The sequence below is a fragment of the Toxotes jaculatrix genome, chromosome 11 (genome assembly GCF_017976425.1).
Source record: "Toxotes jaculatrix isolate fToxJac2 chromosome 11, fToxJac2.pri, whole genome shotgun sequence".
NCBI lineage: Eukaryota > Metazoa > Chordata > Actinopteri > Toxotidae > Toxotes > Toxotes jaculatrix.
This window is the reverse complement of record NC_054404.1, coordinates 6,280,263-6,301,120: the sequence shown is the minus strand read 5'-3', so window position 1 is coordinate 6,301,120 and position 20,858 is coordinate 6,280,263. Positions and strand designations below refer to the sequence as shown.

General features: G+C 40.7%; 1 protein-coding gene across 1 annotated transcript in view; it reads right to left on the bottom strand.

Annotated features, from left to right (window-relative positions):
* The window catches only part of srbd1 (S1 RNA binding domain 1), a 47,490-nt gene extending 26,632 nt beyond the window's left edge, over window positions 1-20,858 (bottom strand). Inside the window, exons 1-14 of the mRNA XM_041049048.1 lie at window positions 20,780-20,858; window positions 19,722-19,786; window positions 18,979-19,372; window positions 18,415-18,654; window positions 17,565-17,731; window positions 16,698-16,815; window positions 16,381-16,519; window positions 15,906-16,002; window positions 15,556-15,736; window positions 10,650-10,753; window positions 9,313-9,420; window positions 8,871-9,028; window positions 7,713-7,803; window positions 7,454-7,561 (exon numbers count right to left, since the gene is read on the bottom strand). Coding sequence (XP_040904982.1) covers window positions 7,454-7,561; window positions 7,713-7,803; window positions 8,871-9,028; window positions 9,313-9,420; window positions 10,650-10,753; window positions 15,556-15,736; window positions 15,906-16,002; window positions 16,381-16,519; window positions 16,698-16,815; window positions 17,565-17,731; window positions 18,415-18,654; window positions 18,979-19,372; window positions 19,722-19,786 — 1,970 coding nt within the window. The 5' untranslated portion in view covers window positions 20,780-20,858. The remainder of the gene's footprint in view (window positions 1-7,453; window positions 7,562-7,712; window positions 7,804-8,870; window positions 9,029-9,312; window positions 9,421-10,649; window positions 10,754-15,555; window positions 15,737-15,905; window positions 16,003-16,380; window positions 16,520-16,697; window positions 16,816-17,564; window positions 17,732-18,414; window positions 18,655-18,978; window positions 19,373-19,721; window positions 19,787-20,779) is intronic.

Genomic DNA, 20,858 nt, shown 5'->3' with positions numbered 1-20,858 from the left:
CTGTAATGGCTTAATCTGTCACTTTTTTTGTCCACAACTCAGACAACTGGACAGCCTCAATTTATTGCCTTAGATGGAGCTGTGATGTCACATTTTACTATCCCAAAATACATTTATATTAACACACAGACACACACACACGTCCACATATGCACACACACACACATACATAAGTTTCTCTGTCCCGGCTGCTCAAACAGCTTGGGTCCATTGTGCAGTCAGCTGCAAAGCCTGACCTCAGGGAGACAAATTGAGGGACGCACCATCTCTCTCTCCCTCTCTCACACAGACACACACACACACACGTCGGGTCTAAAGACGATGACATTTTTCACAGAGAAAAGCGTCCAAATGGCAGGTGTCAGGGGCCGTCAGTCTCCAGCGAGGCGCTAGAAGGCAGCCAGGCACACGCACACACACATAAACTCCAACTGCCAGTGTGAGGCACGTCTCAAAAGAGCAAAGCCTCACAGACACTCATGTCAATCTGGTAGCAGGAAAGGCACTTGTGTCATGCACAAACACAAACGCATACACACCACACCCACACACACACACAGACAGACACACACACGCAGCAAATCACAAATACACACATGGCATGTCACACAGACTCATCACACATGTTTGTCACACGCAGGACCGTCACAGGGAACAGCGGAACCCTAGGGGACAATAGCATGGTGGATGGGTGGAAGGAGGGGGAAGAAGAAGGGACAGAGGCTGACCACCAGCGAGGCATGGTGGGAGGGGAGAGGTAGGTGTGGGTGATATGGACCAGGCTGGCAGATATTCTCTGTCCACCACCTGCGAATGCCAAAGGTCCTCAGCACACCGCCACTTCCCTTCCCATGACAAGCTACACAAATAAACAAAAATAAACCTTTTTCAAGAAACACTGCTCAGCTGTGGTGGTGTAACACACCAAACTGAGGATCTAAGGGCAGAGGGTGTCATATGCTGTACAGATTGCTAAACCCTTTGAGGCAAATTTGGGATTTGTGACATTGGGCTATATAAATTAAATTAAATTAAATCAAATTCTACAAGTTACAAGTCAAATTAATCTTGAGGGAAGTCCACTGAATAAGTGGTCAAACAGAGCCTTGAGAGGACTATAGACATTCCGCCATCAAGTCATTTATTTTATATTTTTGAAGATTTTGTCTTTACATCATTTTATTATATTTAGATGTGTTAAACATTTCTACCATTTTTCTGTGTTCCTCTATAACATCCTGTAGAGACATAACCTTCTCATGTAACTATAGGTACATGTTTCTCTTTTGAGAAGGGGGTACACCCAGACTGAGGCCTTTCCATGCCCCTAAATTCATCTGCCCCTTTGCGCCTCCTTCTATCCAACCTTCAAACCTTCGGTAAGGCCTGAGTGCCTGGATCTCACTCAGTCATCGCTGGTCCTGCCACTGTATGTTCATCACTCCATCAGTCTGGCCCTGGGAGCATGCCTGGACACAGGACATGACAGGGGATACACACAACCACACAGAGCCATAAATACAGTCTACACCACTGTCCTCCAGGTCCATCAACTAGCCAGTAACAATGATCTCATCCCAACAGGAGTGAGCTGGAGGGCAAGACGGTCAAGGACTTATCGTAAGCTCGTCTTTGTGTCAGTGCAGGCGTACACTGTTGGCTATTTGAGTATCTTTCCTTCCGCAACCGCTTGTACTGCCCTCAGACAACTCCAAGTATGAACCAGTCAAGGAGAGAATGATGACTACTAGAAAGAGAGATGGCATAGTACTTTTATCAGCTACAGAGTACAAAATCAAGCAATTAGCTACGTGCAGCAGTTTTAACTATGGCAAAAATCATCTCATGGTAAATGTATTTTATTTATGTAATAAATCACATTATAAAACAGACTGTGTAATTTCATGTAGTTAATTTCAAACTCATTTCATTTCATTTCCTATCAATATGTTGTTAATAAATCAAATCATTCCTCCACGGTAAATAGGAACGCTGATGACTCGGAGGCCCTTAAGGATGTGTTTGTGTACTCATGAAAAAAGTAACAGGGTCGGTCATCTCATTGCCGTCAGGAGTGACTGAGCAAGTGGTCAAGAAAATGGATGTCGTTTTTGTTTGCCCCTAGCTGTGTGGTCCCTGTGTGTGTATGTGTCTCTGTGTATCATCACCATTGCCCAAAGATCTCCCTAACCTTACCCCACATATTCCTGCCCTCGTCGTTAACATCAGCTTCTTGCAGCCAAACAGTGTCATGCTACATGAACACAGCCCCCAAACACACATACTGAAATATTCAAATGTACTATAGTTCAATTACAAGTGTGAAAAAAAAATCAAAATTAAAACAAGACAGTAACTATCCTAAAAAAGGCCTTTAATTTATTTTACACCTTATGTGTGCTGCCACATTTGAGTTGCATTTTCAGCATCAATAGATCAGGACTCACAGTGGTATGTGTGTGTTTGCGTGTGTATGCGCCTTCACTGCCAATCAGCTGCACTCACAAAAATCCAGAAACACCAGCTGACAAAGGTGACACAGACCACTGTGCGTCACCGAGCAAAAATATTTCCACTGAAAACCACACACAAAAACTCTTACATCTGTCTGGCCAGCGCTGAGCACTCTTATGGGCTTTGACAAAGCCTGCATGTTCTACCAGTCAGTGCTAAAGCACAATGACAGACAAGGTCATGCTGCACTGGTCTGTCAAGAGCCAGAAAGGAACACACCCACACCCACGAGCAGTTGTTAATGACAATAACCAGGCCATCAGACACATATTTGCATATACCTAACACACACATACTCGCAACCAAATACATACAGGTTTAAGCCACCTACAACATGGAAAATAATTTCTTTAAGTCAGAGATGTGGAGTTTGATTTTAAATTAATATGTCACAAAGTGATGTCCAGCAGGAGGTCTTTAAAGTATTGGGACACAGCTGTATGGCAGATAACCTAATGTGCATTCAGTGGGGGCCATCATCGGCACAGACCAACCTTGTCAGCTAAATAATACCTCATGCTGTACAATGTCCTGCAGGATGCAGGTCAGTCACAGAGGCATTGTTCAGGCTTAATCACGTAAGGTTACTTTGTTGTAAATCTAACAGGGTAATGAAGAGTTGAATCTGGTGACTTTTTTCCTCACTCAGCAAAGATAATAGCAAAGGTTACATGGACAATTGCATGTGATGCAGTTGAAAAGCTGACACTTTATGCTGTGGTTACACTGGTTAGACTCACCAGTGTGTCTTTATTTATGCTGTATATGCAGTAAACTACATTTTTTCTGATTTTTCTGATATTCTGTTTTCTTCTGACGTTTTCTGTACTTATACTGTACTTTGTCTCTAATTTTAGATATAATATATAAGATTTGAAAGAATAATAATTTATGGTTTTGCTTAACATTACAGAAAAATCAACAAAAACTAAATTAGTGGGAAAATCATTGGAGAACATGGCCTTGTGATGTAATGATCAACATCAGCATCCAAGACAAACACTCACATCCTCGGCAATTTTTCACAGTGAATCATTTAACCCTGTTAACTGAAAAGGCCTTGTATATCCACAGTGATGGTGGTAACTAGGATACTGCTGCCGCCAAAATATTCATGAGGTCATATGCTTGTTATTAAAGACAAACACTCTAAAGTCAGTAATCATTTCAGTATGAGATAACACTTACAGTGAACTGATCAGAATACTGACCTCTAATACCTTCTATGCTATTTTATTTATTTATTTTTTTTTTCTACTGCGGTTTTTGGATTTGTGCTGGCAACGCCATCTTGGGCCCAAAGAAGCAGTTATGGGCATAACCTATAAAAAATATTTTCTTATTTATGTAATTATTTTATTTTTAAATTTAAACGATCTATCAAAAAAAAGCTGCAGGCCTACTGTAAATACATATTTAATATCTAACACATCACTGTTCGTTACCAAAAAAAAATACATCAGTAATCTGATCACCATCTGCGACATATGTTGCATTGCATAAATTGCATTGCCATTTATAGATATTCACACCTCGACATAAAGATGCACAAATGTGTGCCCTTATTGGGCTGTATTTAGAAATGGCCACACTCCTTACAAATTATGGAAGAGGTGACTCAGTGAGTGCGATGAGTCTACTCAAACAGGACCAAGGCACTGAAAAATGCACACACACACACACAAAATATAAGTAAGGATGTCCCGCAGGCTGCCATTTCTGGCTGTCATTCCAGCTGAGCACTGAGGCAGAAGGACAGAGAGAGAGACAGGCGGATGGAGAATAAAGGGTGGAGAAGGGTGGGGGTGGTGACACAATGAAGGCTCACAGGGAGACAGGAAACAGACGGTGCAAATGAGGCTGAGGTCTTTAATGAACTACTGCACTGTCAAGGTGGAGCAGAGGAGAGGAAAGGAGAAGACAGGAGAGTAGAGGAAAGTCTTAATTGCCTATATATGAGCATGTGCTTGTGTAGGTACAGACAGATATGCAGAGTCACACAAACCACAGTCATATAATACCTCTAACAGTATCTCTGCCAAAATTTAAAATAACCTTTCAACACTTGAAATGTCACATTTTTACTAGCTGATCCCACCTAACAAGGTAATGATGTTAAAAATCTTAAAATCACGACTGCTCTTCAGTCTGGTCAAATAACACAATGAAGACGAAATTTAATCTCTCTCTTGCTCTGACTCCCTTTCTCTCTCTCTCACACACACACACACACACACACACACACACACACACACACACACACACACACACACACACACACACACACACACACACACACACACACACACACACACACACACACACACACACACACACACACACACACACACACACACACTTTGGTGGATTTTTGCTTTTTGAGCCAGAAATACATTTTTCCAAGTGCACAGCTGCTTTTAGTAGCTGAGGACGACAAAGAAAAAGCAGAGAAAACAAGGGAGGCCAAAGAAACACAGATGGTAATGTGGAGATGGAAAGTAGAGTCAGTGACTTTGTAAATACACTATAACAGAGAAGACCGAATAGGCTAGGAATAGTTTGTCTGTGCAATGCAAGGTTGCAGCACGTGCTGCTCAAGAGTGAGTCAGCTTCCTCTGTCTCTATTGATCAAAAACAGTTCAAATTAATAAATGCTTATACATACAGAAAAGCACAAAGTTGCAAAGTGTACTAGAAACTGGGTCAATTAATTATACTAGGGACATTCACAGCAAGCACTAAGACCCCTTGCTGTTCCTGATGCTACATCACTATTCTCCGTCATTGCCATCATCCTTGTTGCTGTGGTAATGAGGTTTCCCTAATGGCAGGTCAGGGTCAGCTGTGGGTCAGTCAGCAGGGGAGTAGGACCCTCATAGTTAGTTACAACCGTCGCTCCTTAAGGCCAGTCATCTTCCCCTGCGCTCCCATCATCATCATCCATCAAGGGATATTTAGGTCAAAATTGGCACCAAGCACCACATAATTTTATTCCTCACTTATTATTTCAAAATAATTTAATTGTTTTTTCTAATTAAGGTTCACATAACTAATTTATTAAATAATTTTGCCCTGCAAAAAACACAATGTCAGTTGTTTAAATAAAACTTCTTTTGAAGAAAAGCATTCTCTGTATATAAGTCAGTGATCATTAATTGCAAAATAAAAATTCTATTTTAATCACAGACTAAAGAAAAGACGCTAATCATTAAAGCTAATCTACACGGTTTGTTGAAACATCCAGTATCACTGTAAAATCATGTGTTGATGTTCCATGGCTTTACAATAGAGCTAAAATTTCATATGTGTCCAGCAATTTGAGGTGAACCCCACCCAGGTATCACATATATCCCATAGTGTGTGTAATACTGATATGTAAAGTGGGCCCATACCCCAGAGTCTTATATTTCAAACACATATGTGGGGGACCTCATCTCAGAGGGAAGATCGGGAGAAGCCTACACTTGGATTTTGCAGGGCATTTGAAAAGCACATTTAGTTGAATGGGCTTTTATAAAAAAAAAAAAAAAAACAGGACAGATGATGGAGACAAAGACAGACAAGGAAGAGAACAGGGAAGGGGAGTGCAGAGAGAAATATGAAGAATGAGACAGAAGATGTATAGAGGAGAAGGACAGAGAAGAGAAAAGCATGTTTCTGAGCCTACATCAGCCACAGTCCAAAGAAACAAGAGTGAGGCATAATACCAGACGACTTCAGAGCGATATCATCTGGATAACAACCACCATATTTCTATGGCTAATATCAAAATAACATCTCTCTGCTCTTCCAAAGTTCATGCACTTGCAAACGCCTTTATTCCACAAACCCTGCTAAGGTAAAGGCAGACCATTTATACATGTGTTTCGCACTGCAAAAATATAGTTAATCATATCAGGTGATAGAGGAAATTCAGCCATCACCACATCAAACAGAAGTCCAACATTCCTACGTGCTGCGAAAAGCCTGAATGCCAATAGCTGCAGCAAAAGAATGAACAAGAGAGACATTATATCAAGATGTGAAATTTTGCTGCTCTGGAGGTGCTCAAGCCTGCTCAAAAGAAAAAAACGTCCTTCATGAAAATAATCAAGTGGAAGTTAACTTAATAAACCCTTCACTTTGACTGTTTCTGTTCTTGCAAATAGACAGAAAATGGAACTTTAGAGAAAAAACACTGGCTATTGAACCAAAGGTGTGACCTCTGGAGTGTGCATGTGTGCATGAACTCAAAGATACTGAGAAAACTCTCGTACACACACACGTTCAAGCGAAGCTCAGAATCATTCTAGGCTGTGGTCCCAATGCTAACCTCAAGTCAACAAACACACACATGGAACTCAGCAGAGAGAGAAAGAGACGGAGCAAGGAGAGGCCAGTGGTTATTATGCTTGGATCAAGGCTCTGTGCTGTTGTATTCTGAAGTGTGGACTGGCCTGTTCACAGACACACGCGCACCGCAAAACTTCTCTTTAATTGGACCGAAGTGAAACAAAGTCCAGATGGCTTTAATAGACAATATTCGCTTGAGGGACACATTCCAATTTGTCTTTCTCTCCATCTGTGTCCCGCTTTCTCGCTCCCACACATTTTCCTTCTCTGTTCTTTACCCTTCCAAATCCCTCACCCCCTTTGTTCACCCATTCTTTCCTTTGCACACACTTAACTTTCTCCATTTTTATACAAAGACCACCAAGTCTTGTAACATGCTTATGGGGTTTTTCAAACAATGTAAAATATGAAATGCAGTTTATTTTAATGAAACATACTAAATCCACTGTGGGATGTTCATCAGTGTCAACAAATAATTCGTTATTTGTGAATCTTGTGGACCCCATAAATATCAGACTATACCCTGGAACTTAGTCCTGTGGACAGTGGGGTCTCTTCTAGCATGGGCCCAGTTACCTGTTTCAGGTCAAACTGGGTGAAACCTTACCAGTAGGACACATCCAGGGGGTGAAAATAGCGGCTGGAGATGAGGTCTGTGAAGAAGGACTCAGTCTCACGACATGCTGTCCCATTGCCAAGGGCAACCCTGGTAACGCTAGTGTGGACGAGGAAGAGGAGAAAGACAATGAGGATTAAGAAAGCATCGACAAAGTTTTAAAAAATTTGATTAGTTTCACAATTCACTTTCCCTACTGATAAATACTACGATCAATAAACTCAACTTAAACAGACCAAAGCAGCAGTACCTGTATTTGATCATGAGGTGGCGCAGTTTGTCTGCTTCCCTTCGCTGGCCTGAATCATGCAGGTACACAATATCAGTATGGAGGATCTGGCCTGAAAGCAGAGAGACAGTACAATGATGCTGACAAAGTATAATGATAAGAAGGGAGGGCTCAGTAGAGTAAACTATCAGCTAATGTCTCTCCACTGTATGCTGTCTAATGAGGCAGTAATGCTCTAAATAGATTCTAGAATTTATGAACTTCACATCTGCACTGTATAAGCCTCCATAGGAAGTCCAGCCCCTGCCAGCTTCCAGCTTCCTCAGAGCAGGAGTGCAGATCTGAATGGACAGCTCTGACAGGAAGTCATGTGAGCTAGGACCCACCAAACCCGTGACCGTACCATGCCTGACACGCGATATATGCCGGTGTCTGTCTGTTGTAAGTGTGTCAGCGTGACTTGTGGCCACACAATCAGTCACCCAGAGGGTGGGACCTACCCTAGCACAGTGTGTAGCCACACCCACTGTGAGACATGCTGAGACATACAGTACAGTACAGTAGACGCACAAAAAACACACATGCACACACACATAATCCACCCACCAGGGTCATGCCAACTGGTATCTAGTCTCTGACATGCACATGCACACACAACTTAACGGTAACAACGTTCCTAGTGGTGCAAGAGCAGATAATTAATATGCTTGAATATGTGACTACAATTACAAGAAAAATACTGTTCTGCTCTTACATAGTAATTAGTGTTTATTCTTAGTGAATGCATCAAAATATAACCCCCAATTATATGTATGAAGAGAAGCCAACACTAATTTGGAGAACATCTATGACAATGGCCAGGTCGCGTTCAGTCAGACCTAACAAAAGTATACTACTACTAGTCAGACTGTTCCAGATATGTATGCATAAGAAGTTATTAAAGTTATATAAATAAAATTGAATTGAACTGAACATACTTGCAGCCTAAGAGCCTCAATGGGCCAACAGCAGAGCTTTCAAAAAGATTGTAATAAAGAAGATGTGACCTTGTGAATGAGTATGCTCTTGAGCATTATAGTTCCGGATGCAAAAGCAGGTGAGTGATATACTATGAATGTGCCTATTTTCATGAATACTAACTGTATGCACCAGAGTCCAGTACACTATGAGTTTACCTACCAGTGGGGGAGAGGATTGCCAGCTTACAGCCATTTCTAAAGCCAGGGTCCACCCCCATGATGACACAGCCTCTGACTGGACACACCAACAGGAGCTGGCGGAGGTTCCGCACAAACATGGCAATTGATTCCTTCTCTGCTGCTACTGTCAACTTAATCCTAAAGAGAGGGACAGAGAGATTAAAAAAAAAGATGGGAAAAGGAGTGAATATCACAAAAAAAAGAGCCATAACAGAGAGCAGAGAAATATGTTTGATTAGGGTAAAAATATATAGTGAATGACAGTGGGAAAGAATTTAGACAAAAACAAGAGAGAAAAAAAGAAAGGTGGGAGATGGGGAAAAGAGGGACAATGAATAGGGACATAATGGAAATTAATAAGTGGTCATCAAAGGTAGAAAAAGCCCTGAAAGCAAACACACAAACAAACAAACGTAAAATACCTGTAACTCCTCGTGAGGAAAGGCAGAATAAGCCTTTTATATGAGTCTTCTACTGCATTCCTGATGAGTGCTTGAAGCTCTCCTCTTGCAAATGTCTTTGGCCTCCACCTATATTTAAATAGCAAAGAAAAGGTGAAAAGGTGAAAAGGTGTGACGTTCCCTTGTCTGCAAACTGACACTCTCCCTCTCAGGAAAAAATATACCACACATCCTACACCACACACAGGGGCAGTGGTGCAGTGGTTGGCATTGTTGCCTTGCGGCAAGAGGGTTCTAGATTCAAGCCCTGGTCTGAGCACTCCTGTGTGAAGTTTGCATGCTCTCCCTGTGTAAAAGGCTGCGTCAGGAAGGGCATCCAGCATAAAAACAACGTGCCAAATTTAAAACATACAAACCGTCAGTTTGGAACAACAATATCCTACACCACACAAATCAGAAATACTCAATTAGTGCAAGAAATTTACTTTATTCTTTTTTTCATTAAGCTGGAGTTTTCTGTAGGACATTTGGTGTCACAATAACAGACAATTCCTTTTAAACAAATAACAGCCTCATGATTAAATATAAAGTGCAATTTTATTTCTTTAACCCTCATTTACCTAAGATAAGTTGACTGAGGACATATGTCAGCAAAGTGCTGCTTCACGTTCACACATTTTTGTATTTTGCTTTATAAATGAAAAACATGTTACTGAACTTAAAATTCAAAAGAATACTTAAGTGTAATTAAAATAAATGGTACAGCAGTGCAAACTGATGTAAGAGCTCTACATAAAAAATCTTTTAAAAAAAAATAATAATTTAACACGCTTCTTTAAACTGTACTTTATTGGGGAAGAAAAAGCATATAAATCCACTGCGAATTCTTTGAGTTACTGCTTTCTTTATCATTCAACTCAATTATTGCTCAGGGTAAAATCTCTTCTAAAGAAACATAAAGAATGAACCTTGACCAATGAAAGGACCGTATAAAAGTGAGGAGCCTTCATATTTGTCACGTTGAAAAGCAATTTAGTGTTCAGTATTTCAGGACCAATCAAGTGCCAATTCGAACCATCTGAACATTTTCATCAAAGAAGAATCTGTAGTTGTTTTGCTACGCATATTGTCAACCTCATCCACCTGAAGTAGCCAAGGACCAAAATCAATGATCTCTCCATATATGTGAAAGTATCATAAATACAAGGAAATAACTATATTATTGTAATAGAATATGAATCAGGTTATCTCAGCCTTCCGCACATAAACCATTGGAAGAAGACACACATATGAACTGTGTGTGTGCCTGCCTGCCTGTCAGTGTGTGTAAGAGTTTTGTGTATGAATGTTTTTCTGACCTGTTGTTGATGCACCACCTAGTGAAGTCACTCCTCACCCTGTCGGGAAAGTTCACCTTCACTGTCAAAATCTTCAGACTCTCCCCTCGGTTAATAGCCAGGGTCTGTCCATGTACGCATGCATGCATGAAAGAAAGGACACACACACACACACACACATTTCCCCTGGTTAATGCAATACAATAAAATTTATACTCAGGGCACACAGGTGAGCATAAACACAAAGGAATCTAAGGCTATATTTGTAGTTTGATCACTTTACTAATACAGTTGAAAAACAGAGATAGATCTTATTTCTTTACAGCAAAATATTACTGTGGTTTTGTTCAAATTTCAATTGAATATAAACCACAACAAAAGCTATTGATCACTTATGGAACTGTTGAAAAAAAATTTAATGTCATTAATTTCAAAATATTAAGCTGTTTGCCACATAGCAGCACCGTATAACTAGAATAGGAAAAGAAAAGGAGGGTAAATATTTTTAATAAAAATTACCATTTGTATACAGTGGACTTAGTTTGGGTTAGACAGGGTTTAATTGTATACACAGAATATATGTATAATAATTAAAAAAAAAAAAAAAAAAAAAAACATGCTCCCAAACCTCTATACACAAGCACAAAAACAAAACTCTCCACAAACACATGTAAAAGTGATGAGCCCAAGAGTGTATCCTGTGGCCAGGCCTGTTGTGTTGTGTTCTGGTCCCCCCTCAGAGGAACTGTTACATGCTGTTAAGCAAACAGTAGTAAGTGTCTGACCTTTTCATTGGGGAACCTTTAGCCTGCCACAGAACAGGGCCAAGAAACAAGACGTCAATCTGGAGCCCAAGCGGAAGAAGCAAGCTGACAAATGCCACCATAACGCCACCATCAGCACTGAGACCGCAAGGCCTACCCCCACCCACCCACCCACACACACACGGTGCCACAACCATTACCACTCAGCAGCACCCTCGGATGTGCTGCACCCGAGTGCAACTCACGCACACAAAAATAAAAAACACAGCTAATGGCATAGCAGAGGCAAGAATTAATGCAGCGAGCTTGGTGAATTATGACGAAAGTTAAATCTTCTGTTGGCATGTTTCTGCCCCAGGCTGCTGCACTGACTGTGATGAGATTTCTCAAACAATCTTCATCAAAGCTCTGAAGTTTCACATGCTGCCCAAGGAAGGAGGAACGACACCTGTTTCTGGACTCTCTAAACATCTGGAAGAGCCAATGAGTGAAATTAAAGTGGTAAATACAAAACTGTTTTCTCAGGGTTCGACATTAGTTCGTTTTGCGATCATTTTGTCTAATGACAAATGACATGCTGTCTTTACATGACAGTCATGCATTCCAGGCTGATTCCTCCACTTCACCTCACATGCTCTCGTCTTGGTGAATGTGGGGATGAACAAGTATTTAAGAACTCAATATGGGCATCATCAAAAAAAAGATTTATATTATCTTAAAAAGTATTTATGCAGATTCAGTTTACCAGATTTTGTACATTTGCCAAGTCATCCTTCCATTTGTTGCCTGTGTGATAAATGTACATTTTAAAGCAGTACAGATGGGCACTGCTTCAAATCTATTAACCCCAACATAAACTTTTGCTGTCTTGTATTTTAACAACCAAAAAAACCCAAAATGAGTCTTTTCTTTGCCTGGCTGCCAAACCTTAACAGTGGTGAATATCTGGCTGTCGCAACATTTGTACGATCTGTGTCCTTGCCCTGTTTTCTTTGGTAGTTGGCCACTGTCCTTGCTGATGTTAAATAACCTAGTGTCTATCCGTACATCTCTCAGTTTCTGCCTGGGTTGTGTCACTGGTGGGACACAGAGAGTGATCTGGAAGGAAGGGTGATGGGAGACAGAGTGAGAAGTGTGTGTTTGTGTGTTAGATGGGCCAGGAGTGACAGGTAGCCAAGTGCTGGCCAAACCCTGACAAGACCAGACAGACTGTCTTCCCTGGATGCCCCTTCATCCTTCCGCCAGCCCCCAAGGGAGGGCAGTCAGCCAGCAACTGTTCTCTCTCTCTCTGTCTCCTTGTCTCTCTCACCCTTTCTTTAGAGGAATACTGTCATCAACACATCTATCCATCCAACATATCAGGGATAAACAAACAGATACACACATACCGACATAGACACATTTACAGCAGGCTTGCACACTTTTTGGCCTGGCTGACACACCCAATAAAAACAGTGGTTGTACTCGTAACAGCTGAACAAAGCGATTAGCAGATTGCTTTATCCTAAAAAGTAAGGCTTACCTGTATAGGTGCAAGTGGGTTTAAAAAAAAAAAAGAAATGCTGAGCATAAAATGCTCAACAAAATTATAACTGGTACAGCAAATGAAATGTAAGGCTATTTTATCCAAAAACAAAACAACATTGCACCGATTCTGATGGATGTTAAGGAAAAATCCAACATCCAAGAGGGGAAAGGCAATTCAACTAACACTGCCTATGTATTTTATAGTTTAACATTTGGCTTTACCAAATGTTTTATTATTCTTTTCAGTATCTCAGTTGTAAATACTGAATATTTCTAACAGTACAATAAAGAAGGCAGAAGGGCATTAAACAGACCAGAAAGCACTGATAGAGAATGTTTTCACTACACTACAAACACGTACATTTTTGTGTGGGGCCCTTACTCTTGAAATGGTAAAAGGGTCATTGTTAACATGATGTGTAAAAAATACCACTTCTGTATGCTGTTGTAAACTCTCTTGATAATTTATCATGTTTTGCAATATTGATAAATAAATTACGTTCAGCAGCAGCATACCACAAGAAGTAGTAGTGAGCGACAGTGCAAATAAACTTGTTTTTGGTTCCACGTGTCCATCAAAAAAGAGTGTTTAATTGATGAAACAGTTCCGTTTACCCAAGCTCCACTGCAGGGGAGCCCCAGACTGGAGCGCTAAACTACCATTTGATCACAACGTAAATCGCATTAAAAGTAGCCCATTGCACATTCAACAAATCCACCCTGGCATACTCAAGCACATAGCAGCTGCTAATAGCTATAAGGTAAATGCGCACCCTCCGAAGAAGGCCTCAAATCAAATCTGACGGAATTAAATCAAAGCTAGGCATCTCAACTAGATATGTCAAACGGGTTAAGCGTTAAGACAAGCTGAATACCAGAGCTTTTTAAACTCTAACTTTAATTGAATTTATAAAACTTTATATAATTCAATAAAGGCAAACATCAAAGGACTTACTACATTCCATAAAAATACTTTTTTATGAAATGATTAGTCAATTCAACTATTTTGATGACTGATTAATTATAATATAAAGTCATTTTTCAAAATGCTACACACTCTCAGGTTCTAGCTTCTAAATTGTGAGAATCTGCCGCTTTTCTTTGTCTTATAAAAAATAAACGTCTTAGCTGGTAGGACTAAACAAGTAATCTGACAGCAGATGAAATGATCATTTAAAACCAGCGTTAGTCACAGACCCATATTTCTATTCCCAAAGTGCATTTGAATACTGAATATTCATGTTTCATCTTTCTTTAGTCTTACCACTGCCTTTACAAACCTTATTTGTTTTTGTATGTCTTAGTCTTAACAATCTACAGGTGAATTTGCATGTTCAGTGGACCAACTCTAACATGTCTTTATCGCACTCTTCATACAATGCCCTGTCCTCCTTAAACAAACAGGCAAGTGTGTGCTCACACACATGCCTCCTGTCAAAACACATCTCCCACCTGCTCCCCCTTCCCGCCAACTTGACGGCTAGAAAAGGTTCATTTTAGCCGGAATCCGACAGCTAGCAGGGTCACAGCTGCCTGTGGATTAACGCTCCGTGACAAAGGCGAGTCATCGAATTAAAGTCCTCGCAGGAGAGGGGAAAAGGGGAGGTGTGGAGTAGATTGGGGGGCTGAGGTTTAGTCAGAAAAGGAGAGAGGGAGGGAGGTAGATCAGAGCAGAGCAAGAGAGATAAGTGATGGACGCACCTCAACATCGCTCATCTGTTCATTCTCTCCCTCCCTTCACCGCCCCCACTCCCTCTCCACATCCTTCCATCCGCCTGTGGGCCCAGCAGCAGTAGCTGTCACTACAGGAGAGCGCCTGTCAATCAAAGCTTCCTAATCCAATGGCATGTCGGCAGGGGACATGTCACATATGTTAAGAGGAGAGAACGAGGGGACTTGCAGGGTGTGCTTGTGTGTGAGCAAGTGTGTGTGCGCGAATGTATGTGTATGTGATTTTATGACTGTAGGGCAGAGTGTGGTTGCCAGAGAGTGTGGTGTGGCAGAGAGGCAGCGGGTGATGGAAGCTATGGTGACACATGAGGCCCGGGACCAACTCTGAGTAACCCACCAGTCACTAGAGGGACAGAGGGGGAGCAGAGGAGGTAGAGCAGGGCACAGGAGGGGTAAATGTGGAGGCACAGACAAGGCTAACTGCGACTGACATCGCTAGCATTCAGAAGCGGCACGCATGAAGCTGACAGAAATGGCACAAACACAAACAGATGGTGTGCTTTTGTTCATGTGTGTCTGTGTGTGTGTGTGTGTATTCAGCAAGTCGAAACAGAGTGAACAGAGATTATTAGTGAAAATGTACTGTTAAGAAGTAATGGGAATTGTTATCCTTTATTGCTTTTTATTCCCATTTCCTCCATTTTCAGCTGGCCTGTGTGCAAGTACAATAAACTACAAAAAAACACAAAGAAAACACAAAAAAATGTATGGCATTTGTGAGTATGCTTCGAGTGTGAAATGTAGCTGTCCTTTGGCACAATATTTGTTGCAGCTTATGGTAATTGCTCTGTTGCATTATCGATAAACTCTCCATAAAAATTGGGCCCATAAGCTTGACAGCTTTATATAATGTGGTAAGGATGGATGGATAAATGTGCAACAAGACACACATTGACTATGACTACCTGATGGGGCTGGATGCGTTGGACGTTGCAGGTGAAGTCACAGTAGAGGTGGAACTTGTCAATGTTTTTGTTTCGCTGAGCCCCTGGGTTTTGGTGGCTTTGGACAGTTGTCCCCTGCTCTTTTTCCTTTAGTGCTGTTTTAGACACAGACGACTGGATGGTCACAAAACTGTTCTCACACCTGACACAAAAAAGAAAGAAACACAGATTTAATGTACTGGGCAAGAGATCCTTTGATTCTAATAAGCATAAGACACAAAAGCAGAGAGGAGGACAGAAGAAATGCACAGTGCTTGATTATATAATCACAAAAAATTTGAACCGCTGTAGGTATGTGGATATGTACTCACAGCGTTTTGACGTAGGTGAGTGTCTCAGGGTCTTTGGCTATCATATCAGCCAAGATATGCTCCACACCTCGAGCCACTTCTTCCACCGATGACAGACCTGTCACACACACATGCACACTGTACTTAAAAACAGCGCTCTTGTGTGATCTGTAAGAGCAAATATAGTTTCACAAGGCGTTGTTAAAGTTTTCACAATTCAAATATAATTGTATATGTTTGTGTACAAATATGTGTCTGAATTTGTACATCTAAACCATTTGAATCAAAGCTGAAAAAATCCGTCGAAGCAAATCGGTGACCATTTGCTGTGTGCCCTATTTCAAGTGATATCCTAGACTACTCAAGATCTTTCCATAAAAGACAGCTAGTGTCAGTAATTTCTCCAAACATGATCTATGAAGTTAAAAATCTTCTCTTCTATGTTCCATTTAACCTCTACAAAACTCTTCACTTTTAGCGTATGTGTTTGTCTCACCTTGAGTATCAGGTTTTACCCATTCCCTTAAATCCAGAGTGTGTGGTGTGTCCATCAGTGCAGAGGCAGGCACCTCAAGGCCAAGTGCTTTGGCTCTGCGGGCCTTTGTCAGCTTACTGCCTTTTTTATATGGAGAATACTACAGACAAAGAGAGAAGCACTGGACTGAGATGACTGAATGAAGTATCGGTGTAAGAGGCTTTTTCAGGTGTAGATGAAAGTGTGAATAAATAACATTGCAGCCACGAATGAGATCTCCAAATCACATTGACACGAATGGTATCTCTTTTGGGAAAAAAAAAGAAAAAGATTCTGACCACATGATCCAGTTCATCAGCTGATCGGCAGTGCCTCAGGTTTTGTTCCAACTCAGCTGTCAGAACACCGTCCTTCTTCAGGGTATGAATCACAGACTGGGTCTTCTTTGCCAGAGTGCTGAAGCAACACACGCACATATGCAAATATACACAAAGAAAAATAAAAACTGATTATGAACTGTGGAGAATTATAACACATAGAGACACACTCACAAGACAAAGTAATACTCATGTAAAACAATCATGTACAATTAATACTGTTTCAGGCCTCAAAGCTTGACCACTAGCACCATCTAGTGGTCAATGTCAAATATGCTGTCATCGATATAAATTGATATACTTTATTCATCCCTCAGAGGGAAATTGTTGTTACAGCAGCAAGTAAAAAAAGCCACAAAAAGAAAGGAAAGGACAAGTTGACAGCTAACAGGCAGCACTTAGCAAGTCTAAAAAAATACAGTGCAACAAAATATAAAGACATAAAAAGTGAATAAAATATATATATATATAAATATATATGAAAAGAAAAAAGAACAATAATAATAAAAAGCAAAATTAAATTAAATAAAAAATAAAATAAAATAGACAAATAAAACAGGGAGGAGAATGATATGTACAATAATATATACAATGTTGTAGAAATATAACCCGCCAGGTGTGCAGTATGTACATTTATAATAGATAAATAGTTAGAGCCATGGTTCATCCAGTCACTAATCAGTTGTATATATTACAATCTGTATCTAAATGTGCCTTACAATGCATTAATGTATGCTGGCAAGAGTATGAGTGGACGATAAGGTGTATTAGTTTTGTTTTGTTTTTGTTCTTGTTTTAATTTAATTTAAGATATTTCATGTTTCCTACCATAACTCCTCATACACCAACAGAACATCTCGGACGGCATCAGCATCCATGTGGTTAATCATCTCTTTGCGGTAGCGCACCATGAATGGCACTGTGTTTTCCTCACGAAGCAGTGTGATGATATTTGCACACACCCACTGCTCCACACACGTCAGGGTGGACAACAACTGAGGGGAGAGACACGCAAACATTAAAAGGGTTCAGCTTTATACACAAATAGCAAGTAGGCAGTGAGTAAGTAGGAAGATTCATGCATAAGAAACAGCTTTGTGTTTTCTCTTTGAGCCTGTGACATTAGCACTACAATGCACTCCATAATAATGGAGGAAGGTAAAATGATCTAAGTGTGTTATGAAAATGTATGTTCTCCATCTCCTTCATTGTAGGTGGTGGATTATTTTACTGTATTTTTAGCGTATTGTTACCAGCAATACACACACACTGCACTCACAGCGGGTCTCCAACTCTGTGACTGGATAGCTGTTGAAGCACAGTGTTTTCAGTAATGAAGAGATACCAATATGTAACAGTAAAGTTTTATGCTATCTTTTGATATTTACCATCCACTCCCATTCTTTGCATCTTAGGATCCAACTTTTCTTAAAAGGGTAAGGTCCCCTACAAAGTTTACCAACCTTATTTCAAGGTGACTAATTGTCATGTTGGCAACAGTGTCCTAGTGAGCTCTGAATTAGCTTGCTAACCTATGTAGAAATGCAAATGTAAAAACACTTTTTGTTTACTGCTGTTTGGTGTAGGCAGCTTCATGAGTGCAACCAACCACACGTTTCAGCATTGCATGACATTCACTTTCCCCACACACAAAACACATCCACAAACCCAACAATACCTTAGTCAGGTCCCAGTCCATGTTGAGCTCATTCCTCAGAGTTTGTTCTTCTGATAATGGTAAAGCAGTCGGTTGTCCCAGGCAGGCACCACTGGTCTTCTGTTTCTTTAGGCAGGGCTCATCAAACGTGAAATTCTCCTCCTTTACTTCTTCTTTCTTTAGTCTAAACCCAGATAGTGATGGCCCCTCATCTGCCCATCTGTCTGTGTCATGGGCTTCTGAGACACTAAATGACACCCTCTACAAGAAAAAGAAAAACAGTGATAACAGAAAACAAATTTTAAAAAGGATTATAAAAGGAAAGATTAGCCACACACAAAGGATATGTTTGCCGCCTTCGCAGCTTGTTTCAAAGAAGGTCAACCCAGCAAAAAGAGTTTAGTTCATTCAGTAAGCTGTGCAGAGTTCATCAACAAACAGATGTTCTAAATTCAGTCATGAATTTGCACAGTTCTAAAATATACTAACAACCTGTGCTTATAATTATTGTCAACTCTATTTCATATCCTTTATATTAGCATGTGTGTATGCAGATGCTCTTACTGAAATGGGCATAAGTCTTACCTCCTCTTTCATTCTGTTACTTTGTCCACTTTCTTGAGCCCCCTCTCCCTCTGGACACTTTGTTTGATTTTCTATTTTGTCTTCCTCAGCCATATCATCGTTTTTTACGTCATCATTTTTTTTCCTCTTTCTTCCAGCCACCGCAGAGGTACCAGAATTCTTCAGCATTGTAGGGGCCCGTGTTTTCCGTTCTGCTGCAGGTTTGCGTGGTGCCCTTGGCTTCGGATCTTTAGGTTCTTTGGGTGCTTTTGGCTCCTTTGGTTTAGCAGTTCTCTTGGCAGCTGCTTTCTTCTCCCCTGCTGCAGGGGCGTTTTTGATGGGAGCTTTTGGCTTTGGCTCTGGTGGCCTCCATTCCTCATTGTCCTCATCACTACTAACTGTCAGGGAAAAGGATCTGATGGTAGAGTACGAACAAAGTGGAAAATCAGCTAATTATAATTCTAGAACAGGATTTGGCTCTTCATGCTAAATTTGATGTGTTGTCCAAAGGTTTGCCTGGTCTCCTCCGGAACACTTAAAACAGGCTAGTGTCCAACTAGCTAAGATCTATATGCCTGTTTGTGTCTCTATTAGCTCTGTGATGAACTGGGGATATGGTGAACTGTTAACATCATCCCTAACAGTGATGGCAGACCAAAACTGCTCCTGTGACCCTGAACACAAATATGCTGTTGTTGCAAAAAAAATGAACTGCATGCGCAAATATAATGGCTGCAACGAATGAATGAGCAGAAGTTGCTTACCGGTCAGAGTCCATATCTCTGTACTTCACAACTTTGCCAGTTGTTGCTCGGGGTCTTCGCATCATCTGTGAGAAAGAATGTTTAGTTATAGCATTACATCAAACCTTTACCATTAAAATCATATAATTTAGCCACTGTAGTAATATGTGTACATTTATCCACGTTCTATGTTCACGTACAATTTTAAGGTACCTCTGCTTCACCCGATATAGTACTTTTTATTCAACTACATTTATTTAGCAGCTTTAGCAAACAACTAGTCATGTCATCTTCCGCTTATCTGGGTCCAGGCCCAGGCCGCGGGGGCTACTGCCGCCCAGTCCACAATGCACCGAAGTCCTATGGCCCGGAGTCGGGTTCTAACCCACGACCCTGAGAGACTGAGTCTCATGCTCTACCATCTGAGCTAACCGGCCGTCCATTAAGCTAGTCCGCAGTATTTTAAGTAGTAACAATTAGCCCTACTTTAAGAACTTCATTAAAATGATGACTACACATCCAACAATATGATATAAATTACTCTGAAATGGGCCAATCTGAACGAGTACTTTTACTTTAAACATATTTTGATGCTAACACTTTTGAACTTTTTCTTGAATTATTTGTTTAACGCAGGTCTTTACTTGTAACCCAGTATTTCTACAATGTAGTATTACTATCTGAGTATTCCTTCCCCCACTGATAACGTTAACAATTAAAACAACATCAAATTATAAACAACACTAAACGTTAGCGTTAACTGGTGCAAGCATAACGTAACCGACGGTTAAGCTAGCGTTACCTGCAAGTCGTTATTTACTAACAAAGTACGGTTAAAGAAAGAGCAAGAACGTTTTATCTGTGCTAACTTTAGCAGAATCGCTGAATTTACCGAAGGAGACGCGAAGTTACAAATGTTTGCTAGCTCGCATAAGGTTTGGCTAGCTGCTATTTCAAATTTGCCGCTTCACGCTGACGCTAGCAAGGTTAGCCGGCTAAACGGCTACACAACGTGGCAAATTCATTAATGTTACTGTTTTCTCACACGGTATTAAGCGTGACTTACTAACTAGTTTTACCTTAACAACGTTGAAAACGTTTAAATTAGTTGTAGGTGCTCCGCTGAAAATCGTGGAGAGTGAGTCTCTGCTTCCTGCA